Source organism: Crocodylus porosus, unplaced genomic scaffold, assembly GCF_001723895.1.
Source record: "Crocodylus porosus isolate Cpor-Errol unplaced genomic scaffold, CroPor_comp1, whole genome shotgun sequence".
Lineage (NCBI taxonomy): Eukaryota > Metazoa > Chordata > Crocodylia > Crocodylidae > Crocodylus > Crocodylus porosus.
The window spans coordinates 76,058,619-76,083,360 of record NW_017728943.1 but is presented as its reverse complement, the minus strand read 5'-3'; the positions used below and the strand labels follow the sequence as shown (position 1 = coordinate 76,083,360).

Genomic DNA, 24,742 nt, shown 5'->3' with positions numbered 1-24,742 from the left:
GTCATGTGACCTTTGACACCAATGAAGTACAGGAAGTGACAATGAAATGGGTCTGGTAATGTGCCTAGGGAAGTTGTGGTTTTCAGAAAGTATGTATGTTTGGTATGGTTTAGGAACAGGACATCATTTTTCTGTGCAGGGGGCTGGGGCTGGACTAGATTAGGGCTGCCCAGCTGACTACCTGCAGGCCACGTGGCACTGTATGGCTGAGGATGGGGGTCTGCATGCTGCTGGAGCAGCCCATGCAGTGAAGGGATCCTAGGGGCCCACCCCCACACCGTGCAGCCTGTGCAACACATGCTGGTGTTATCTGGGGCCCACAGCCTCACCAGATCTGAACAGCCCTGGACTACCTTATCCTTGAGATCCTTTACTAACTTGATCATGGTCATTGTGGTTAATTAAATAGAAATTGTAGGCATATACTGCAGAGATGTGGAAAAGATCTCAAGGATCCCCTCACTGCATGGGCTGCTCCAGCAGCATGCAGACCCCCCCATCCTCAACCATACAGGCTACATTAGCAGAACCTGAACCACCAAGATGGTGGCTGGAGGTACAGCGCCTCTGGGCCGGGCTCCTCCTGCCTCCCACCCAGCCCGGCTTCGGCAATCACACACCCCGCAGCCCTGGCCCGGCCCCGAGGCGCCCCCAGCTCTGCGCAGGAACTTATCTCGTGCCTCCATCCACCACGCATGCAGCAGGGCGCAGGCCATGCTGCAACTCCCCCAGCCATGTGCCGGGGGCAAGGGGCAGAGCCAGAGAAGAAGCTGCACACGCTGTCCCCAGCTCATCTAATCAGGCGCAGCTGGGACAGCCCCACACCGTACAGCCCTTGGGGCAGTGGCGGCAGGACCCGGCTCATTGATGAGCCCGGCCCCGCGGGGGTAAGCACCTCCCATCCCCTCACTGCCGGCTGGGGCCCATGGGCCAGCCCTGCCCGCCTCACCTTGCCACGGCAGTGGCAGTGCCACCATGGGCCAGATAAAATAGCTTGGTGGGCCACATGGCAGCCCGTGGGCCATATGTTGGACAAGCCTGCCCTATAGGCTGCTCACTTTTTCCATGATATTCCTAAATAGCTATATTTGGACTCAGTCCGTGTGAAGCATTACTGTTACAAAGCTGAAGGACTATTTACACTGAATCTTTCATTCTAAACAAGTCCTCTCCTCTCCCCTTCCCCATGCTGAAAAAAATCACTTTTCAGACAAGTTTCCATAGATTAAACATTTATTTTCTTGTAAACAGAGAAAACTCTCTTCCAGGAAGAAAGAAAAAGGATATGCAACATTTCAGACTATTTTGCTCCCTTGTAACACAAAGGTATATATTTTGCTCTTATAAAATGTTTAAATATTTAAACAATATTACTGAAGTATCCCCTCACACACATATGACATGCAGCAGCCTCGTTAAGTGAGCATTTATTCATAGTTTTCTCCTGCCTCCTCCCATCTTGTTTCCCATTTTCCTTTTCAACCAGAAGAGCTTTCAACTGAAAAAAAATCTCTTTCAATAAAGGCCTCTGCCCATCTTGACAGTAAGGATCAAGTCAAATCACAAGACTGCAGGGGGAAATCAGACCTAGAGCTGCATGTGTGGTGGTGTTTGCAGGGAGGGTGGCATGATGTCAAGCTCAGGTATTCAGACAGGAGAACAGAAGGGAACTTTCTAGTGAATAAAAGATTTGAGACCGCAGTACATTCATATAGGATCTTATCTGATCTGTCCCTCCACCATTTCCAACACAATCTCCCAACACAAATAATTCTTACTGATCCATCTCTCCAAGTCCATAGCAATATTTCTACTGACAGGAAGACAGATTTCCAAAGAAATTAGTGCCATTTGATACAAGCTGTGTCAAAATCCCATGTTCTGACTTGTCAGCACATAACTATTCACAGTGGGAAATAGAAGAATGGAAGATGATGTTGCCAATGAAACTGTGAAATTCTGAATTGGTTCATTCAACAGAACCCCTCATCAGGCATCAGTTAAAAGATAAGATGAGAGCTTTTTCCATGACCAAGTTGTCAGCGCACCAATTCTAGCACACACCGCAATCTCACTATAATCTATAATCTTAGGTCCAGGGACTAAGAGATGTGGACTGCATAAATGTCTAGTAAAATCTTGTTTGGCTCCTCAAAAGAGCACATTGTCTGTATGCAACTTACTAAGCTCGATTTGAAATGTCACTATTTTGAGCATGATAAATGTCACTGTAAATCTCAGGAATGTTCTGAGGGAATTACTTGACTGGAATTTAAAGCTTCCATCTGTACAAAAGAAAGCATCACCAAATGTACAAATGTCAAAAGACACTTAGTATAACAGGGTGGGAAAAAAAAAGGTAAAAGACTTTACCTTGCCATCATTTTAAAATGTACAAGCTATCCTGATGCATTTCTAATCTCTCTGCATAAACAACTCTCAAAAAGGGAATCAATATCACATCTCTCTTATGCTATGGTTACATAGTAGAATCAATAGAGGGTGAATTTCCACAGTATTTAAATGTACTTCAAGCACTCAGGCTTGGCCTGCTGCAAAGTGTACATTATGTGGGGAATGGGTGTGGAAGGGAAACAAAATACAAGAGCATAATTAAAAAGTAAGACAGGAGCATCTGTACTTCACCAGCATAAAGAAAGCATTGAAGACTAAAGATTGAGAGCTTCTATTAAAGCCCTGGAGAAAGGAAGATACTCTGCAGCCCCAAGGAGTGATTAAGCCTTCCTTCTTGAGCCAGTTACAAGACTTGAAAGCCATTCAGTGATCAAGGCACCCACCACTCTCTCAGATGCATATGCCTGTATTATGTCACAGGCCTCTTCGATGAGATAATTTGGTAAAGTTCCCAAAGTGCATAAACCAAACAGAACAATATTCAGAGTTCAGAGCAAGGTACAGGCTCCCAAAAGGCTGGACCCTGTACCCCGGCCCAATAAGAGTGACCCTTCACGCAATTAGTTTAGCTAAAGAGATCAAAGGGACTGCCATTTCACTCCAGCTTAACAATCCATCTAGTAGAATATTCTGCTTTTGACTCTTGCCCTTACCAAGTGCCACTGTCAAAGCACCTACTCAGGAGATAAAAATTTCCTAACTACAACAGTAAGTAGTTGGTTTATGCCTTAAAGCATGAAACTTTTATTCTAGTGTAATCATCTATGTCCTTGTTCATATAAGGTGTATTTGATTGCTTTCTCTTGTCACTCCAGAATGAAGATCTTCCAGCACTTCACTAGCTGTCTTTGCTCTCATCTCCCCACTCCATTCAGCAACAATCCCACACAGTAGTGATATTTTACACTTACACAATACTTTTCAAAGGATCACAGTGCCTTCTGGGTATTAATCAACCCCCGCACAACCACTGAGAGGTAAATATTATTTTTCCCTACTAGAAAGAAACTTTAAAATTGGAGTTGGCAGGTTTTTAACCTGTCCCTGAAACCAAAGGCCACACTGTCTTAGACATATTCAGAGAAAAAAATTCTGCCTTGTTTCTATGTCTGTATAATGAAATTAAAAACAATGAGAAAAAAAAAGAATGAGAGTCAGGCCTATTATATGGACAAACAAAATACCGTGCCTGGAGCTCATCCTTTCAAAAGATAAACTTGCAATCATAAGGACAAATACAAGGCTCACTGAACCTCCCAGTAGGTTAGAGGTAAACGGCCAGTTTAAACCACTGCTCATGCTTAACTCATATTCTTTCTGGCTTTTGGGGGGAAAAAAAAAAGGAGAGACTCAGTGAATCCAGCTAAAGGCTCAGAGTTGAACATCAGCTGTAGCTTTCACAGAACAAAAATAATTGTCATCAGTCAGCTGCATGACAAAAAGGCACTAAAATAGAAGTTATTTCAAATTAAGGTGTCAAGATAGGAACTTCACACAGGAAAACTCAGCTGGGTTAATATCACCACATACAATTCCAATGGAATGAAGGAACTGCTCCAGAAAGTGCGATCGGTCCTGGCTCCACTCAGATAATCCCCACATCTGCATGCATCTTGACATAACAGTTCTCATTAATAACCAGTGCTCACGTGGCAACCCACCCCACCTCCCAGTGTCTTTTGGTGACACCACCCATTTTGCAGGTTGAGTGGATGGGTCCCATGTGAGTTCTCTAGGGCAGGGATGGAGCACAGAGCCCAAGGGAGAAAGGAATCATGTGTAGACAAGTAATGTGCACTACAGGCTGAACATCACAGGGGGATTTTACATAGCACACCTGCTCATCCCTTTATCTATCCCCATGGGACCAGGCACCCTCTAGGCTCACAGAATGTCCCACTAGCAGGTCTCTAAAGAGAAGCCCCCTTCATCTCCTTCACATTTTCTTCATCTTCTTCTTGCAGCGCTGGTTGAAGACAGGAGAGGATCCCATTAGGCTGTCAGGGGAATGAGACCCATAACTGCTCTCAGAGCCATTGGGACTCTGTGGCATCCCAGCTTCACTCATGCCAGACATGGGCTCCTCAAAGACATCACTGCTCAGGACCCCATGGCCATGAACATTGCCCTCCTCACTTTCCTGTGGCTCCATTTTCACCTGGGCCAAGTTCCACAGAGGGGAAGCATTCACCTCAGCACCTGGCAAGAGAGAGCACCTATTAGTCGCAGGATAAGAACTCCATGAAAATGGATGTATGGATCCAAACAGGATAAATTAGAGAAACCCAAGGGCAAAGTAACCCCTAGAGCTGGGCTATTCCTTCTAGAAAAAGGCTAGCTATGAAATAAAAAATTGAAACATTTTTAAATAATAGTACATACCGTGATGGCCTCTCTTGGAAAAGGACCCACTGCCCCCTAAAAGCAATCCTCCAACGAACTTCCCAAGGGGAAGGGCCAATTTAAATGGGCTCCAACGACCTCCAAGACCTCTGCAACAACAGCTACTGCCAGGAGCACAAGGAGGTTTGTCAAGATGGCCTGGCTCTCCATGGAACCAGGACTTTGGGAGCAGTATAGGTACACCACACAGTGATGACTTTACAGCATCAGGACCCCTAAATTGTCAGAAATTGGACTGTGGGCTGTTTTATGAGAGAAATATAGCACATGGGAGAATAACTGAAGAGAAAGGTTAGGTAAATGCACAGTCCTTAAAAGGCACCTTCAGTCTCCCAGCACTGGGATGTCAAATTCACAAGTGACTGACAGACTTTTCACCTTCTTGCACCAGACACCCATCACTTCCTTCAGCAATGTGGAGTGAAACCTTGTGATCTAACAAGAATCCCCTCACCTGTGCACAGTGCAGGCACCCAAGAGAGAAAGGGCCCATTGTCTGTACCTGTGGGGCTGGCGTGTAGTTTATTTTAAAGAAATTAATCATTTTGGGGTGACAAGCTGGAGAGAACCTGTACTAAAAGGAAGCAAAAGTGTCAGTGAGCCCTGGGTCATGTTTTCAGGGAAAAGTAAGTAGTCCAGGAATTTGGAGGGAATTTTCAGTGTCTGCTTAAAAAAAAAAACAGAAAACAGATCCATTAAAACCATTCAGATGTCCTAAGTGCTGCTCACCCATGGAACCACGTGATCTTATGGCAACCTCCATCCTCTCTTCTACTCCAAACTCCTAACATTTATTAACCCAACTTTTTGCATCTTCTTGTTCTGCACAGCATTTTGCTCAGTTGAGCTGGGTTGGGACTTTTTGGCATTACTTCAATACAAACGAATACAATCATGATTTCTGCCCAAAACTTCAACAAAGAATTCTTCTAGAGAAGTCTGTGAAAGCTGGATGAATGGCCCGAACCTCTGCTTACCCTTTCTCATTTTATGCCTTTTCTTTCAGTTGTACCTTGAATTAGGCAGAAGGGCTACAACACAATTCACAGAGAAGCCCTGGCTTGACCCAAAGCAAAAAGTATCCAATGACATGCACAAAAACTTACCTTATAGAAAATGGTCATGAGATAAGGAACCTTCCACTACTTGGTCAGCAGTTCAAGCCTAGCTCATTATCACTGGATAGTTGTTCAGTGGCTGACCCTAAAGGAATTTACTGGCTCTTAGTTCAGGCCTCAGTGGCTAAGTGTCCACACTGCACTCCACTGCATTCATTAAAAAGCAGTCGGTAATATTATGTCTAGTCATAGACTGGCATGCATCTTGGGTTGTCTTGAGGACCTTCTATGTCAACTTATATCTATGTATTTTTATGCAGCACCAGGCAATTTTGTTCTAATTTATTTTTGCCCCAAGAGGGGTAATTATAGATTTTGTTATTTCTGCATATTATTTAAAAAAATAAAACCAAAAAAAATCCCACTACCATAACTTACTAATTGAGTCCCTTGTTGCAAGTCTCAGCATAACAGCAAAGGATTGAATGGAAACTGAAATCTTTCCTCTTTCTGAAATTTGATCTCTCTAGGTCAGGGTTAAATTCCCATAAAAAATAAAAGACATATTTGGCAAACAAGGCAGCTCTTGTGAGATTTCCAAACATAGTGTGTAGACTCGAGAGACTTGGCTCCTGTTTGAAAAAGCAGCTGAGCTTCTGGGTGATGAGCCAAACCTTTTGTAATCCCATTACTGTGATTACACAAAGAAAAATCTTCCACTAATATCACCATGGCATCTGTACTGCAAGCTTTCTACTTGTGGTGTAGTCAACAGACCCTACCACAGCTGCTGAGCCCAGGACAGGCTTTAGAAAACCCAGTGGGATGAGAGGAGGCTGCACAGCTTAGAAGACAGAAACTAAGAACTACAGGGCCTGGCGGTGTCCAAAACGCTGCAGTGAAGACTCCCATTAGATTATTTACAAGTGAATATACTCTTGTCAGCTGTGAGAGACACATCATTATCAACATGCTATCCGTCCTGTAGATTTAAGGTTACAATCCCAGTCTAAACAATGGTCAGGGCAGAAAGACATATTTAGGGTTTACTTCTTTCATCAATTACTCCTAAATCACTAATGCCTATTCCCTTTAGTTCTTGACATCTGTCGTTGAGAGCATCGCTATTAACCAACAATAAGCCTTGCTTATTGGCAATTTTGTCTTCAAAGCTTTAACTTCAAGCACTCTTCAAATAATCTAATCCTCAAGATATGCCACTGGATAGAAAAACAGTACCTCAAATTTTGCCTCAGCCTCCCCATCTGCAAAGACATTAAGTGATTTGCCCTTGCCCTCAATAATGTGCACGGTCAGAATCTTGACTAGAATGGAATTGCTCCTGACACCTTGCTCTGTACTACTGGATGCTGTTTCCCCCACTAATGGCCTCATTCTTATCTTCAGGATGCTCTGAATCCCAGTTCCAGCCTGTTCCTCTTCCCTCCTCTGGTATTCTACACTCAACACTGCCCAGCTTCACAGTGGGACTTCTTACAGCAATGAGGTTTCCAAAGGCCCCTGTAAAGTGAACAGGGATTTGCAGGAAGGAACAGAGCACTTGTATTCTTAATTAGAAAACATCAATCCAATATCAGAGAGGCACAAGGCGTTTAATATACAGCTAGCATGCTAACCTCTTGGTCTCAAGTGGTAGACGCTAATACCAAGCTTTTCAGATGAATCATTCGCATCTCCACATGGGCCAACAGAGGCCTGCTTATTCCCTCCCCCACAAAAATAAAAGCCCTTCACATTTCAGAGGCACCGCAGACAACAATAAAAGCTTCCAACCAAACGTCAGTGGGATTTTCGTTTTCTAAAACCCAGCAGAGTGTGTTATTCTTTACATAACTAATAGACTCAGAGGCCTAGTCTCCCCTCAGTACACACGTAACTTGGATTAAGGTTAATTGTAGAACAGACCTCATAGCTTTTAACTGGATTTCTAAGTGAAACATTTATTACTGCAGGGAACAGCAGGAGTTTAGTAGGTTGTAAATAAGACTCACAACACACCTTCTTTTGAGAGGGATGAAGGGGAGTGTTGCCATTTTCCAGGGAATCTGGAGGTGGTAAATGGTGCCAAGTCAGTATGTAGAGAGTGTGAAACTTAGGTGTACGTACAAAACAGATACAACACAGGCCACTGCACTGGGGAGACTGCCCACGTTGCCCACAAATGCCGACCTGGACGATGACTTCTATGAGCAAGAAGGGTTCAGCCTCCAAGGCCAAATCAATCCTAGTGGTTTTGGGATGTGGACGTTGATCCACTAGAACAAGAGACTCAACAGGCCACATCACATGAGTGAATGAAGAGTCTTCAGAAAGGTAAGGTTCATCAGCAGTGCAGGCCAGGTTCAACTCTACAAGCAAGGTCCATGTCTCATTGTTAATTCCTTCACGAATTTAGCTGCTATCATTATCTGGTTCATGAAACTGTTCCTGTACCAAAGACTGCATCCATAATTTTTCAATTATATAAACCTCTGCCCACAAGCTATCTGATAGGCCTGATTCATATAGTTCAGTGCAGAACCTCAATGAAAACTAACAAACTAGAGGCAGCGCCACTAGTGTGTTGTCAAAGGAAACTAAACAAGCTTGAACTTGTCCAGCAACAGGTGTCCCCATTTTGAGTTACTCTTGGACCAGCTCCAAGCACCTCATGGCAACTGCAGAATTTCTGTGCTGTTTGTTCAGGGAAAAGGAAGTGGAAGTGTACTCCTCTCATAAGAAAAATCAACTGGATTTTCTAACCACTTATTCACTGGGAATTAGAATAAAGAGCAGCAGCTTCTGCTTCACATACTAGGATGGTGGAAAAATCTCTTTCACTTCAACCCACATACTAGGATGGTGGAAGAAAGCTACCTTTATCCAAACAAGGTACTACAGTATTTCATGCTAGTAGTAAGCACTTTAGCAGTATTATTGCAGCCACAGTACTCAGTCTGTTATTGGAGAGTATCACACAATGTCATGGCTTGCACAGATGTCATGCCAATGCTTTTTGGTACCCATGTAGAACATTTTCTTTTATAGAACCAGAACAAAGGCTGCTATCATTAAAGTAACATTATGGTATACTGGTGAGGTATTTCACTATTTCTAGAGAATATTCCTATATTATTTTATAGGGCCAATCTTTAGCACTCCACTACCTACTACATTTCCTCCTTGTTTTGCATCCAGTGTTGTTTGTCCAAGATTTTACATGAACCTCACTAATGCTCTTTATTATAATATGGGTCTTTATTGTAACATGGAACTTTACTCTCTCACTGTACCCACCCTTCTCCCCCCACCCCAAATCCCCTCATCAGCTGTGGTTTTCTTAAAGTAACTGAAATGAGGTTATTTGGGAAAGCTAAAGGACTGACGATAGACAGCCTCCTACCTGAAGTCTGCGGGGATGCTTCCACTTCCAGGTTAGCAGAAAAACGCTCGCTCTGAGCGCCAAGAACTCCCACTGGCAAAGACTGGTCACCAGATGCCAGATCTCCCTCTAGCTCCTCACTTATGGGGAAGGTGATATCACTGACTAGCTCCTCCTTAATCTTCACAGGTTTTGTGTCTTCTGCTGCCTTTTCAGGGTTGACAATCTTCTCATACTCTTCCGAGAGCTGCTTGCTAACCTGCCAGGAATTGTTGGAAAGATAAAGAAAGGGCAGTTTTCAGATATAGCAGTGAAGGCAGCCATGATGCAATGTCACCAGTCTCCAACAGACTATTCATTACTGTTCAGAGGAACAGTATACATCAGTATAGTAAACATCAATGATACGCCATGATAACATTACAGCCTTCCAGAACTCCTCTCCTCTCTTATCAAAGGGTTTTAACAGGTGAATGAGTGAAGCCTCTCAAAGATGTAACCTGACTGCTAAACATCGAGCCCTTTTATTTCACACATGGAGCCCAGAAGTCAAATTCACTCTAGTCAAAGTGCACAGCACCAAATAAGAGTCCAGGTGTGTCCTGCATCCCACTTCTTGGGTTAAAAAAAAAACAAACAAAAAAAAACTCAAACACACACCACTCCTGGGCTGTTTGTCAGCATTTGCAACTACAGTTTACACAACCTAGCTATCTTCCACTCAATAGCAAAAAAGTGCAGTGACGTTTTTTTCTGCAGCATACTGAATGAATATAGGGAGGAAATTCAGCAGCGAAATTTCACGCCCTAGACACTTAGGTCTTTTTCAATCATAGGCAATCAATAAAGCGTGTTTCACGGTCTTCACAGTCTCTTGCTCCTAATGCATATGCTTGCCTGTATCACGTAGTTTTATATCATTCAGCAAATCTTGCTCAGGAGAGTCCACTTGCTGGAATAACAGTGGCTGTTACAAGGATGCACAGAGGTGTGCTGAGAGAGCTATTTTTAAACAAAATCTATTTTCTGGTCTAGACATATGCCAGAAAAGCAGAGGAAACTGTAGGTCAGGCATGTAGGACCCTGAGCCCAAACAGAGGAACAGCATGGAAGAGGGATGAAGGTTACTGCAATATGAGAATGAGCTGTACTGGCACAGTTAGGCAGGAAACACAGAACTCAGACAGCAGGGGATGTGGTAGGAACAGAAAAAAAATCTATTTTAATTAATATAATCAGGATACCAGACAAGGTGTTTTTTTGCATTCATGCTCATGATTTTCATGCTACACATAAGTGCAGATGGCTCTAATCTACACAAACCGTTTAGGCCACAGGGTCCAGGCAGAGAGACAGAAGGAGTGCTGCTGCAAGATCAGTGAGTGGGCAAATACCATAATAATGAGTAAAGTATAAATCCCTAGAAAGATTAGTTGAGGTAGATTTTGCTTCAGGTTATGTAGATTTTGCTTCAGGTCATGGACTAGCTACTTTACATAGGGTACAAGTCTCTCTCTTCTTGCTAAACGAAGATAGAATTCCCAGGTCCTCCGCACCCCTGGCACCTGCATGAGCCCACAAAAGAGACAATGTGTCTCTGTTGCTGAAACAATATGCTGGTGTTTAAGTATAGAAAATGTGGTTGAAGGAAATCCTATTCCCTGCAGTTATTGCATATACATGAACAGCAACTTCCATTCCAAAGAGCTTTAACAAATCAGAAACTGTTTCTCTCACCAGTGAAATGCAGCCACCTCTAAAGTGGAAAGCAGCAGCTGTTTAATAGCTCATAGCAACGCTACTCTGTGGTGTATTCCCAAAAGACTGTTTCCTGCACAGCTTTAACAAACCACACCAGCCCACAAGCTGCACATTAAAATGAGTTTTATTTGCTTGCTCACTAGTTTATTTAGAATACAGCTAAATATCACAACGCCCTGCAGCAACAGAAATCGTGTTGATTAATCTCCCCTGACTTTTTCCTTCTGCCCAGTGATTTTGCTTTCCTTACACAGGGACTGTTCCACACTGGGTCACACTGAACACAGATTAACTTGAGTTACTTTGATTAATACCAGGTGCTTTATTACTATGCGCATGCACATGTGCGTTCCCCTCCACACCAACATGCACAGGGTAACTGCCACTCGCTTCAGATAAAACACCTCACAAATAAGACAACTCACTGCAGCTATGGGATTGTTTCCATAAGTGGATAAAAGACCAGGTAAATCAGGGACCTGGTATTTGATGGGATTTAACCACAAGTTCTCTAGATGAATGGAGTCTCTCATCTCATCATTTCCTTTTCAAACAACAGATTCTTTCAGTACTGAGTACACACTGTGAGCTGCTGGGGGAAAAAACAGATGATGAAAATGTAAAAGATTCCCAAGGTCTTTCTTCCTTCAGCTCCTGGCTCAAACTGGCCCCACTCTTCTGGACAAAGATGCAGCACACACCATGGCCATCAACATCCCTTCCAAGTTGGCACGGGGGCCGGCAGTTCAAGAGCAAGGGACTTTCTCTCCAAAAAGTTAAGTATGCCCCCACCCTAGGCCTTTACTGTTCCACAAAGAAAACCTGTCATAGGTTCCCCTGGCTTCCTGAAGCTAGATGGTCTAGCTGGATCATAACTTCCTGAGCCAGACAGTTCTCCATAGCAATGGGAGCTAACCTTTTGGCACACGTGCCACAAGCAAGCCCTGCACCTTCCCCAAGTAACACTGATCCCTTCAGTAATACCAACTGTCATGAAAACACTGCAAGAGTCACGATTTCTAAGTCAAAATAACTCTGACTCACAGTCTCATGATCAAACCCTCAAATCTCCAGAGCTTCCCAGCTGGTAAGTCTGTGAATGGGAAGGGGCTGGGAGGAAGGGAAAGGACAGGGAGGGCAGGGGGCAGATTGAGGCCCCTCAGTGAGGGAGGAAGTGGGGCAGGAGCAGGGGCTAGGGTGAATGGGGAAGAGGTGCAGGGGCGGGGCATAGCTCCCCACAGCAGCGCACACCCAAGGGAGGCATGGGGGGCATGTTCCTATCATGGGGCAGAGGTGGGCTGCCCGCTGTGTGCTCGGGGCTCTGCGCCCTGCTGCCTTTGCCCCAGCTCAGCCGCACAACACCAGCATGCTTCCTGCTCCCAGGTGGGCAGCAATGGTATTGCGCGGCTGGGCTCCTGGGGCAAAGGCAGCAGGGCACAGAGCCCAAAGCGGGAAGCCCACCACTATTCTATGGAGGGATACGTGCCTCCCCCAAGAGTGTGCCCCCCCACACACCTCTAGACAACCCACCTCAGCCTCAGGGCCCAATTCACCCTAGTCCCTGCTCCTGCCACACTCCCTCCCTCAACATGGGAGGCTCAAACTTCCCTCCTACCCCTTCCCCTCCACTTACAAGCTGGGTGCTCTCTGTGTCTGCTCCTCACTCCCAAGCCACAGCCCCTGCCAGCCCTGCTTGCTGCCTCTCACTCCTGACCCACAGTACCCCACCTCCTGCCAGGGTGTGCGCGGACCCTCCCTCCCTGGGCTCCAAACTGCTCCCCCCCACACACACAGCGCCCCCATACCTTCACAAATAATCCCTTCACACACACTTCAAAAATAGAATCTCATGATTTACACGCCAATCTCTTGATTTTTAAATAGTTCATCTCATTATTTTGGCACGATGTGGTTAGCAATACTGTTCCTCTCCTCTGCCCAAACTGACGCTCTGCTTTTTACACCTTCTGTGGTCCCTGCCCAACCTCCTCTAATTTCTGCTGCCTACCCTGTGCTCCTGTCTGATCTCCTGCTCTGCTTTCTGTCATATCTGCCCTGCTGCTGTGTTGCCTATCCCTTCCTTGATCTGCAGCATGCCACACACAGAGGCTGCCCATGCCACTTGTGCTGCAGATTGGCCATCCCTGCTCTATAAGAACAAGCAACTGCCCTGGAAGCATATTTCTTAAGGCGGTGGATCCCCTATTTCTCTCCTCACCTGCAGCATGTAGCTGTGGTAATCTTTAATACGGTGCTGCCAGAACTTCTGCAGAGAGAGCACACTGCCAATGCCCACTTCATGAAACACCTGTTCCATGACATCCGGGAAAGGGGTGTGGCCAAGCCTCGCCTCGCGATCTACAGCAAAGCGCAACAGCTTGGTAAACTTCAAACAATATTCATGAGCAATGTCTGTCAGGGTCTCCAGGACACTCTCATTGGCGCATTCAAACCCTGTATGTGCAAGGATGGTGGCCATTGACTGGTAGAGAAGTTGCCGGCAGGAGGTCCAACTCAGCTCAGTTACGGGTTCCCCTTTCCCTCTAAGGACAGAGAAGATAAACATAAGTTAGGTCTTCACACACCTCAGAAAACTGAAGAGGAAGAAACAATTATTATACATACAATCTCTCATTATTAATCAAAGGTGACCTGAAAAAGAGAAGCTATTGATTTGAAGTCCTTCACGGCTTTTCTGTTGTAAACAAAAGAGACTCAAAAGGTTTTTAACAGCTTATTTTTCTTCCCTTAGAAATCAGGAATGCCACATCTTGTCTTCCTTTTTTATGCTGAAAGATTCCTTGGATGATTTAAAAATGTGGCCTGTGGGGCTCTCTCAGGCTTTAATTGAATCCCTTCATACCAAGAGCTTTCTCCCAGAGGTTTGAATTAAAACAGATGCTTGACACATACCAAAAGGAGTTTTAAATAACCTGAATGCAAAGCACTTGTCCTCTCAATGAATCACATTTCACTTCCTTGTTATCACTGATGTCATAGACCAGCCAGCTATGCAGTCCTGCACAGAGGCTTCCAGAACAGACAAGACATGAATCGGTAATGTTAAAAAAAAACAAAAAACAGAACGTATACAAACTTTAAGGCAAAAGCAGCAAAAAGGTGCATGTCCATTTTCCCCTCTTTTGCAGGTCACATTTATCTACTGCCTCTGGTGCAGTAGAAAAGCCAAGAAAAACAGTCCAATTTCCAATATAAGTTGCCAACAAAGAAGCATGGTAGGAGAAATAGTCTGTCTTAAAACAGGGGTTCTCAGCCCAGCCCAGGTGTAGTGAACCTTCTGCCTTTGCTGAGGGGGGAGCAGAAGATTCCTGGTTACACTCTAGATAGATAGGAAGTGATGGGCCTAGCAGTCCCAGGATGAACAGGACTTACTAGCTTTGTCTTACAATATTTAATACATTATTTGTTAATGTGCAAGTCACAGAAGTTTTCACAGAGGCAGCTTAGCCTCTGTGAGAATTTCACAAAGTCTAGGAAATATCTGAGGAGGAATATAAAATACAGGAAAGTAAGAGCGTCATCTAAGATAATTTAAAATTCAAGCTTAAAATGCAGTTTATGACCCGTCTTCCATTTCCTTCCCGTTATACAACCTGATTGCCAATTTCCCCACCTCCAATTCAAATACTCTTATCACCCTGTCTTTCCAAAAATTAGCCCTGTTGCAATTTTACAAATATTTGCTAACCACTTAGGGTCTTAAAGTAAAAAACATGCACTGGTGTCTCTACCACACAACATATCATCACAAACCAGTATCTTTCAGTTTCAGATAAGCAAAATGGGACATGAAGCCCTACCACACTAACCTATAGGATGAACTATATAAAAAACCTCTTCACCACACCAACAAATGACAAGTGCTTCAGAGGAAGAGATGGAGGAAGCACCTATTGTTGCTTTCAGTATCAACATCCTTCTGCGGCCATCTCAAGGACTTTATTGTTCAGAGCAATCAATTCAGCACCTTTCACTAGCGTGAAAACCATTTAAATAGAAAAAAAATAAAGAAAAAATCATAGCACAGTAAAAACCTCAGATCAGGGCATTACCTGGAGGATTAAAAATAGGCATGTGAATCTCAGATCATCAACTCCTCCCAGTAATGAAATCTTTAGGAAACAATTCAATAAAAAAAATCAAGATGCAACTTACGTTGTCAACTTTGGAATGGAGACAGCAGGCACTCTGATAAATTAACTGAAAAATCAGCAGTTTCCCTGTAGCCCAAGGGTCATCCATGCTGTTTCATACTCTTTTTTACTGAAGCAGTCAGTCTTCAATGGCTCCCTGAGAGCCTCCCATATCTTCGGTGCTACAGAACTAGCTCTCCACTTTCCCCAGCAATTGAAGAAAAACACACTCATAAAAAATGATTCTTTCTTTACAACACATATAGAAGGACACAGGTAGGTGTCCCCTAAAAATATGATCCCTAGAAATCATCACTGGTGTAAGAATTTACTTTACTTATGCTGGACCATTTACCCAAACCACTCGGCGAGCTTAAACTAATAGACTAGGCAAAGAAATCTCTATGCCCATCCAGAACAAGCAGCAACCTCTAGGGTGAAGCACTGCTATTGTATAAAAATAAAGAGCAGCACTCAGAAACACAGCGAAAGATTATCCCTATTCAAAACTTCTAAAAAGAATCTTAATACCCAATAACAACATGCATATCTACCCTGCCTTCCATCTTAATACCCAAACCCAAATGTAGCCAGAACCCCAGGTGAAAAGACCACAATCATTTTGAAATCTTATCAATTATCAAGAAAGAGAAAGGGGGATGCACTTCAACTGTTAGACCTACGTCTATGTTCCCTTTCTAACTTCTGTACTTTCCATTTCTTTTTAAGTTAAAGTGTTTTTCTTTCTCCTTTGTGAAAGACCCCCACAAACAGGGAAAGTTCATCAACAAATGTATCATATGGGGGGCAATAGTGACTTTACTAAAAATCAAATGCTGCCAACTACAAATGGACTGAAGAAAAAATTCTGCTCTTCATCTTCTCCGAGTTATCTCAGATGATCTGGTTTCAGACTGAAGAACATAATTAATAAGAAACCTGGTTTTATACTTCAACCAAGATTTGATGTCGCCAAGTCACAGCCCTTGTGAAGAGCTTACCGCTATATCAGAGGATATCAAGGACTCGGCGAACAACTGTTCACCAGGGCACACTTGGGGAAAACCAAGAGTAATGGCCACAAACTCCTGTATAACCGTTTCAGGCTTAACACTAAGAAAAACGTCTTCACAGTTAGGGTGTCCACACTGTGGAATAAACTCCCTCCAGAGGTGGCACAATCACCTACCCTGGAAATCTTCAAGGAGACTGGGTGTTCACCTCACTGGGGTCACCCAGCACTGGACCCAATGATCTTGCGAGGTCCCTTCCAGCCCCTTACAATTTTACAATCTATTAAAAACACTAGCTCTACTGACTGAGAGCAGGATACCCATTTCCTTTAGTAGCTATGTCTCCCATCCAGATACAAACCTAATCTGAGCTTGCTTTCCATACGTGTCACATGAATGTGGTGAATAAACAAGCCTGCACCCCTAAATTTAGTTGCCAGCGGTGACCAAGTCCTAGATCTGCAATCAGGTTCAGCAGATGTGTGTATAGATCTGGAGGTAAAGAATAAGATTTTCTCTGAGGAAATGGATGTAAGGCACTGTCATGATTGCCACAAATATTCTGGGACACTGGCCTATTTGTCACTAATAACCCTGTTCTTGAATTACCTATCTACATAAAGGCCTATATACATTTCTACTTTTTTGTGGATCGCTGTTACAGAAGGGATAACTATTTACTCAATCCAACAAGTCAGAAACTAAAATGCAAGGTTTCCCAGGCCCCAAAGGGCCTGTAGTTTACAAAACATTGTATCAGAGCACAGTGACAAACCTGCCAACTCAGCCCAATCAAATGGAGCCTTCAGGGTTATGGAGGTTGCAGGCATCGTGAAATGGCACATTTTCTGTGTCATCAGTTAGCACGACACGATGCCATCCATCAAATGCCCCTACCTGAAACAGTCAGAAGCATGCGTGTATGAGTTCCTTTCTAGCAAAGTCTTTTCATTTAAAGGAAAGGAAACTGTGTGGCCCATTCCCTATTAAATTAGCATGTGAAGGTCAAGGTGTTTGGGCCAAATGAATGTGCGGAGTAACAACAGTGACTCATGTAAAATAGCACATTGAAATGATAGACTTTCCCACAAGTGTGTTGTGAGCTCACAGCAGATCTAGAGAAAAGATATTGCTTTCTCATGAGCACTTCAATTTTATGAAACATTATACTGTCAAGCTGAATTTCTACCAAATGAGGTGCAAAAATTCCATCACTTGACAGGCATTCCCCCTCCTTATGTGATTACATAAAAGGACAAGACTAAAAAAACAAGGTTAAGTTAGTTACAAAGTGTGCTACAGAACACAGCACACAATGATTCAACAGAGAAAAAAAATGGGTTTTCCTGGGAAGCTCTTCCCTCCCCACAGTCCTTCTCAATTAGCTCCATTGTTTTGGACTTGCCCATGGAAGGTTCTTCAGGTACCTCCAGTAACTCCCACAAGCAGTGTTGACTTAACTCTGGGAAAACTGTCTGGTTCCCTGATGGATAACTGAAAACTGTCCAGAGGTAGATATAAAAACTAGTCCAACTGAGGAAGGTAGCTTCCTTCTAATCTCTACCACCAGAATCCTTCTTGATCATCAGCACATTCCCACAGGGAAGCTTGCCTCTGTACTTTAAAACCAAACCATTCCTAACCATTAGCTGGCATTCCCAACTTGAACCATCTACTCAATGCCACATCCCTACCCTATCCAGAAACAGCAACTGAACTGGAAGTGCAAAGTTCATACCTATAACAGGCTAGGGAGGGAAATGGCATCAATCCAGACAGACCTGCAGCAGCAAACCAGAGAGGGGGAGAAGAGCAGCAGCATTTGGGATGTTTAGGTGGGATGAGGGGAAGGGGAGGGAAATTAAGGGGGTACATTGAGTTTCTTTTAAGCTGATTCCATAGCATGGAAAGAGAAAGCCACAGAAGCCATGTAATGCTTGATATCTCCAGTTCAAAGATCATAAATTTAACATACGTTATCAAAACTTAAATGTTAGGGCTTTATGGCACTGTTTTCATTTCAATAATAAAAACCTCTTAATTTTTGTATAACTACATGTAAGCACCCCTTTCTAGAAGCGTACTAGTGCAAAAAGGGGATTGGATTAGTTCAGTCATCATCAGTATGGCTTAATACCATCTCTCTGGCACCTAAATTATTTTTACCATTGTCTTTATATCTTTGTGTAGTGAAAAAGACAGGGCTGACAACTCTTCCAATTATGCTCTACCTAGGAATGCAGCTGCTATTCTTAGTCATATGAGCACCTTAACATCACAGGGATTTTCTCTGTTCTGAACTAGAACAGAACGAAGCTCATGCTTTATTGATCTATTCCTCTCCTGGAAAGCTTTAAGTCTGTTTGGTTCATCAGACAAGCAATTCAACCGCTTTTTGTAGCACATTCCAAACTCTACCGCAGCCTATTACAACCCCCACTCTGTAACCCATACAATTTATGCTCTGTTAAGTTTTCATAATCTGATCCTTAAACTCCCCCTGGTGGAGATCATTAAATAATGTCCCCCTACTCTTCCTATCCACTACAGTCAGTGGGGTGGGGGGTAAAAAGGACTTTGGTCAGGATGTCTGTAGGTCTGAATCCTGTTGAGGCTTGGATGTTAGTACTATAAATAGTATTAATAACTCAATTCCTTTTCAAGATGATACAGATACAGCCCTTTTTCTAAGACAAAGTATAATCTGATCAAAAATATGTCAAAGTTGTATAACAGAAACTTGAATAAACCCAAAAGCTTATGTGCTAAATTAGAAAGAATTTGTTACGTGAATCACATGCTAAGTTAAACAAGTTGCAAATTACTCTCACTTGAAGCTCTCTGTGGTTTTGGAGTCTGAGAAGAGATGCCCTACAAGAATCAACAGGGCAAAGATATTAATGACATCTCGTGCTACACCACACAATTAAGATCTGGATTTCTGACGCAGCTGGGAACTTGAGCTACTCTGACCATCCACTCTGCCCCTGCCTCTAGAATGGAGATAAAATGCCTCTTCCATGAGGGCATCAAGGGACTTAATTAAATTTCTTAAGATCCATAAAGTTTCCCTGAGAGCTTCAGGCATCACGTACTAATGCTGCCATCTCAACTAATACTACCATCTCAGCTTGGTGCTATAAATGGCTAAAAGGCTGACTGATATGGGAAATCCAGCATTACAGTCCACGTTACAGATAGGAAGCCACAGCACATGGAAGCAAAATGCCCTGCACCTTGCTCACAGAAAAATGGAGTTTAATTTATTTTTTCTACTGTGACAGTCTTCCCCTCTAACAAGCCCTCCAATTGGAAAGCTGCCCACAGGAACCCAGATTCAAAATATACTGGTCTCGCTGAAGCACAGATTGAAACCACAGTAACACCAGGGCAGACAAGGTTCTTTGGGTAAATCCTGTATCTTTTATGAGACCAACTCAAACTGTTGGAAAATTCTTCTTTGCAAGCTTTTTTCCAGCTTCTTTGCAAGGATTTTTCCAAGTATTTGAGTTGGTCTACGAAATATCAGGTTTACCCAAAGACCCACGTCTGCCTACGTCCTTAAATCAACAAGGCTACAACCTATACCACAATACCTCCAACACACCTATAGAAGTCACTCTCTGGGTCGCTGTGCCTCAGCTGAAATGGCAGTTTGGGGATTTTGGTATCCAGAGGAAGCAGGTCATCGGGGAGAGGTGGAGAAGCAGGACGGGAGGGCAGAGGTTCACTGTCTTCAGTTTTGATGCCCTCAGCTTGCTGCTGGTTCTGGGCCTGGGCCATGGCGATGAGGCTGCGTAGCCGCCGGTTGTGCTGGATGAGCTGGATGGTGTGAATGGTGAGGCTGCAGGGCTCCGACGGGATGTCCAGCATGGTGGTGGGTCTGGGTTTGTTTGCCGAGGGCTGATGCAACGGAGGATCTTGGACTTCCACTGTGCGAAACTCACGCTGAAGCAAATCAAAAGAGCTGCGGTTGGCCTGACTGGCCGAGACGGGGATTTCACCCCAGTAGCGCAGCATCTTCGTACAAATGAGGTATGCAGAGATAGCGACAGAGAGAGGCTACCGAGCAGCGTGCCACATCCCTTGGGTGCAAACCCCAAACCGCAGGGGGCTGGCCGCTGAGAGGGAGCCACTAGAGTGAGGAAGCTCGTGCCACCCTGACACCAAGACCAAAGAAAAAGCCCTTGCTTCAGGCAACGCTCAAGCCACACTGGTCTTCAAAGCGTTCTTACAGCCGAGGACCCAGGCGTCCCTCACTGCCCTACAGAAAGAGAGAGATGCCGGTGGTGAGGCAGGAGGTGCTACCGTTTTTCTCTCCTAAAAAAAAAGGGGGGGAGAATCTGAGCCAGCAAAGCAGAAACCCAGCCGGCTCCTAGGTGACACAGCTCTGGGTGAGAAAAAGCCAATGGCGGTGGCCAGGATGCAGGTGTGAGCCCTCGTGGGACCCACAGCCTGTTGCACCCAGTGCTGGGGTGGGGGAAGGGAGCCAGTAGAGGGCGGGGGCAGGTCAGGAGTTCCACCCCTCCCCCACCAGCGCCTTCTGAGTGAAAGGCGAGTGACGTCACCACCGAACACTCACACCGCTGGTCAACAGCCCATGCCGCGCTCCCACCCGGAAGCCAGTGACCCCCCTGCCACCCGGAAGTCGGTGATCTCCGCGACCCGGAAGGCGTCCCCCCCCCGCGCGTCCCTTCGAAGAGGGTCCCCTAGGGCCCGGCGGCGCCTGTGGGAGCTGCTCAGCCCCGCCCCGTTGCCGGGGCCCCTTGTCGGGCCGGGGGCAATGTCAGGACCGGGGCGGCTGCCGGGGCCGGGGCCGTGGCCAGGCCGTTGAGGCGGCTGTGCGGGCGGAACCCGAGCGGCTGGGCCAGCGGCGCGGCGGGGCGTGTTTGCAGACGGACGTAGCGACATGGCGGAGGAGGAGGCCCGGGAGGACTTCAAGACGCCAGGACCGCCCACGCTCGCGCCCCCCCAGCCGGGGCCGGCGCCGGGGCCGGGGCCGGCGGCAGAGTACGAGGAGCCGGCGGGGCGCAGCTGGTGGGCCGTGGGGCGGCTGCCGGGCTGTGCCCTGGCCCTCGCGCACCCGTCCGTGTCGCGGCGCCACGCCGTGCTGCAGTACCGCACCGCCGGGCCCGCCTCCGCGCGCGGCTTCTACGTTTGCGACCTGGGCAGCGCGCACGGCACCTTCCTCAACCGCCGCCGCCTGCCGCCGCGCGCCTACTGCCGCTTGCACGTCGGACACTGCCTGCGCTTCGGCGCCAGCTCCCGCCTCTTTGTGCTACAGGTGCGTGCCCGGTGGGGGGCAGGGGTGCGGGGGCTTGACGGGCCCTCCCACGGTGCCAGGCCTTAAGTGTGAAACTATCTTATGAGACACTCCAAACGCCCGTGATTTCTGACCAGCTGTTGCAGGCGGAAAACAAACCAGTAAATAAAAAAGCATGCGAGTAAGCATTGTTCTTACTTACTTGATATTGCTCACTTCAGTGTTGCCATCTCATGAGTTTTGGCATTGGTCATAAAGTCTACGCTTCGGGAATGCTAAAGGCTCAGCTCTTTCATATCTGTGTTTGTATATATACATATGTTATATGTGTAGACTTATCTTTAGGTATAGCGGAGAGCGAAAGATAGGTGTGTGTGTGTATATATATATCTCTGTCTTTCAGTAGGTCTCTGTGTACACACAGGTACACCTCGCTTAATGTCATCCTGGTTAACGTTGTTTCGTTATTACGTTGCTGATCTATTAGAGAACATATTTGTTTAAAGTAGCACAGTGTTCGGTTATAAGGTTGTTTGACTTCTGCCTGCTAGGAGATAACTACTGTGACATAATTGGATTAGTTTACTATCATTTCGCTTGAAGTTGCATTTTTCAAGAACATAACTACAACATTAAACAAGAAGTAGCTGTGTGTGTGTGTGTGCGTGTGTAGACATGCTAGGCAATTACCCTTCAAGAATGATTGGCAGGGGGGAAGCAGGCAGGGATGAAGCCCCATGCCTCACCATGTCCGGGCCCACTCCCCACTTCCCTCCTGCTGCTTGGGGTCTAGGCCCACTCCGCATAGCAGGGGGGAGGGGAGGAGCAGGCCCAGGCTCAATGCAGGGGAGGAATGGGCCCATGAATGAGGAGAAAGCCAGGCTGTTGCAGCTGGGGCAGAGTAGTGGGCCTGGGCCAACCCGATGGCAGTGGGGGAACAGGAGGAGTGTGCTCGGGGCCCACACAGGGGAGGGTGGTGTGGGAGAGGAGTGGGCCCGGGCCTTAGACCCAGAGGAGGCTCACTTCTCCCAGAGTCCCATGAATGAGGAGAAAGCCAGGCTGTTGCAGCTGGGGCAGAGTAGTGGGCCTGGGCCAACCCGATGGCAGTGGGGGAACAGGAGGAGTGTGCTCGGGGCCCACACAGGGGAGGGTGGTGTGGGAGAGGAGTGGGCCCGGGCCTTAGACCCAGAGGAGGCTCACTTCTCCCAGAGTCCCATGAATGAGGAGAAAGCCAGGCTGTTGCAGCTGGGGCAGAGTAGTGGGCCTGGGCCAACCCGATGGCAGTGGGGGAACAGGAGGAGTGTGCTCGGGGCCCACACAGGGGAGGGTGGTGTGGGAGAGGAGTGGGCCCGGGCCTTAGTCCCAGAGGAGGCACCACTGTCAAATCAGGCCATGTCCGGCTTGTCATCCCCCTCCCCCACAAGCTTAGTCCTCCATCCCCCTCTCCCACATCAGGCTTGGGCCTACTCCTCCCCTCCCTCCATAACCACATTGGGCCTGCTCCTCCCCCCACCCCTGCCACGTGGGCCTGCAGGCAGCGAGGACAGTAGGGGGAAAGGGCAGGCTGCGCTGGTGGCTACGTCCCCCTGCAGCATCCCAACCCCACTCCCCCCACACTGCTATCACTCCCATCACCTTCAAGGAGTGGGAGGGGCGAGGCCAGCTCCACTGGCCTTGCACTCCCACTCCGTCCCCTGCGTCCCCGCCATCATGGCGGTACTTCATCACCTCCTGTCCAAATGGTTCTTTGCACTCTCATTGGCTGTTTGTCAGCCAGTCAGAGTGCGAATAAAGTCAGACAGACAGAAGCTTTTATAATATTAGAATTTCTATATATAGAGAGAGAGATCTGTATCTGTGTGCATGCATGTGAGCATATGTATTTGTACATATGTAAAGGAAACGGCTAGGTTTTTCCCATTCCTGAAGCATAGGCTTTAAGAACAATGCCAAAAACCATGAGTTGGCAACACAGACTTCCTTCAATTTATGCAGGTTCAATTTATGCACATTCGCTCTTAAGACATAATGAATTTCAGGTACAAAAGGGTCATGTGTGAGGTAAATTCACATATTTCACATAAAATCACATATGCGATTGGCATAGGCCTGGAGAACACCACATAAATTGAATTTGTATAAAGCGAACCTACTTTATAATGTAAGAAATATGGATAGATTCCCCTGCCAGCTTCTCCTGGGGTCGGCTGGGGTGAGCGCGGGGTGCGGCACTCACTGCAGCCCTGGGAGCTGCCAGCAGCCACTGGGCTACACCATGCCTCGAGCCCCGCAGGGCCCTGCCTATTCCCAGTCCCCCCAGCTCCTGCTGCAGCTGTCCCCCCAGTTCCTGCTGCAGATGTGAGTAACCAGTGCCAGCTCCCTGTAGCCACTGAGCTGCACAATGCCCTGGTGCAGGCAGCTCCACGGCCGGCCACTACAGCCAGGGCTGGAGTGAGTGCCACGCCCCACAACACCTGGGGCTCCGCTTGTCCGCACTCACCCCAGCTGGCCTGGGAAGCAGCCAACAAGGGAACCCATCCCTGTTTCTTACATTATAAAATAGGTTTGCTTTATGCAAATTCAGTTTATGCTGTGTTCTCCAGGAATGCATGTACCACATAAATTGAGAGAAACCTGTACTGTCACTGTAACTCCCCAGGGAGTGAGTGAGAACTTGGTCATCAGTGTGGAAGCATTTCTTTATTTTGAGGTAACCAGTCATAAGAAAGCACTTCCAGCAAACCCAAAAGTCAGTTGAAACTCTGGGTGTGTCTACACGTTGCCGTATGTCGCCATACACCATGCTACAGCGACATAGCAGTCATGTGAGTCTACACGTGATTGGCAGCTACTTCACCATAGCAGCATGCTCCCCTGTTTTAGCATGCCACTACAATGAAGTAACAGTGAAATCTAACTGTGTACCGCATGTATGGTGCAGTTGCTGCACTGTGCTTTAGTACTTCCAAAAAGAAGTACTAAAACACATCACCGTACAGCAACCTCTAGACACACCCTCTGAGAGTGATTTGGGTTTTATGTATGCTGCATCAGTTAACTGCCTCAAATTATTGTGTTTTGAACACTTAACATAATCTATTACAGGCATACCTCGTTTTATTGTGCTTCGCAGACATTGCGTTTTTTACAAATTTGAAGGTTTGTGGCAACCCTGCGTCGAGCAAGTCTATCGGCGCCATTTTTCCAACAGCATTTGCTCACTTCACATTTTTTAGCAATAAAGTATTTTTTAATTAAGGTATGTACATTGTTTTTTTAGACATAATGCTACT

The 24,742-nt window shown here is 46.1% G+C and overlaps 2 protein-coding genes across 2 annotated transcripts in view; one reads left to right on the top strand and one right to left on the bottom strand.

The window, feature by feature from the left end:
- Positions 1 to 1,598: 1,598 nt before the first annotated feature.
- Positions 1,599 to 20,589, bottom strand: SUPT7L (SPT7-like STAGA complex gamma subunit). Its single transcript, XM_019549610.1, has 4 exons — positions 19,794 to 20,589; positions 13,238 to 13,562; positions 9,280 to 9,517; positions 1,599 to 4,614 (listed from the first exon to the last, which is right to left on the bottom strand). The coding sequence occupies exons 1-4, from the start codon at positions 20,204 to 20,206 to the stop codon at positions 4,352 to 4,354; spliced, it is 1,239 nt and encodes a 412-aa protein (XP_019405155.1). The 5' UTR covers positions 20,207 to 20,589; the 3' UTR covers positions 1,599 to 4,351.
- Positions 20,590 to 21,080: 491 nt separating this feature from the next.
- Positions 21,081 to 24,742, top strand: part of SLC4A1AP (solute carrier family 4 member 1 adaptor protein) — a 25,855-nt gene continuing 22,193 nt past the window's right edge. The window contains exon 1 of the mRNA XM_019549609.1: positions 21,081 to 21,470. Within this exon, the coding sequence (XP_019405154.1) occupies positions 21,096 to 21,470 (375 nt within the window). The 5' untranslated portion in view covers positions 21,081 to 21,095. The remainder of the gene's footprint in view (positions 21,471 to 24,742) is intronic.

Bases quoted from the DNA above. Each gene is read 5' to 3' on its own strand.
- SUPT7L (XM_019549610.1), bottom strand. From the start codon at position 20,206: ATGCTGCGCTACTGGGGTGAAATCCCCGTCTCGGCCAGTCAGGCCAAC. The intron at 13,563-19,793 runs GTGTGTTGGAGG...CTCTGTCCTTAG, and splicing joins CCAGAGAGTGACTTCTATAG to AGGGAAAGGGGAACCCGTAA. The intron at 9,518-13,237 runs GTGAGGAGAGAA...AATTCCTGGCAG, and splicing joins ACCACAGCTACATGCTGCAG to GTTAGCAAGCAGCTCTCGGA.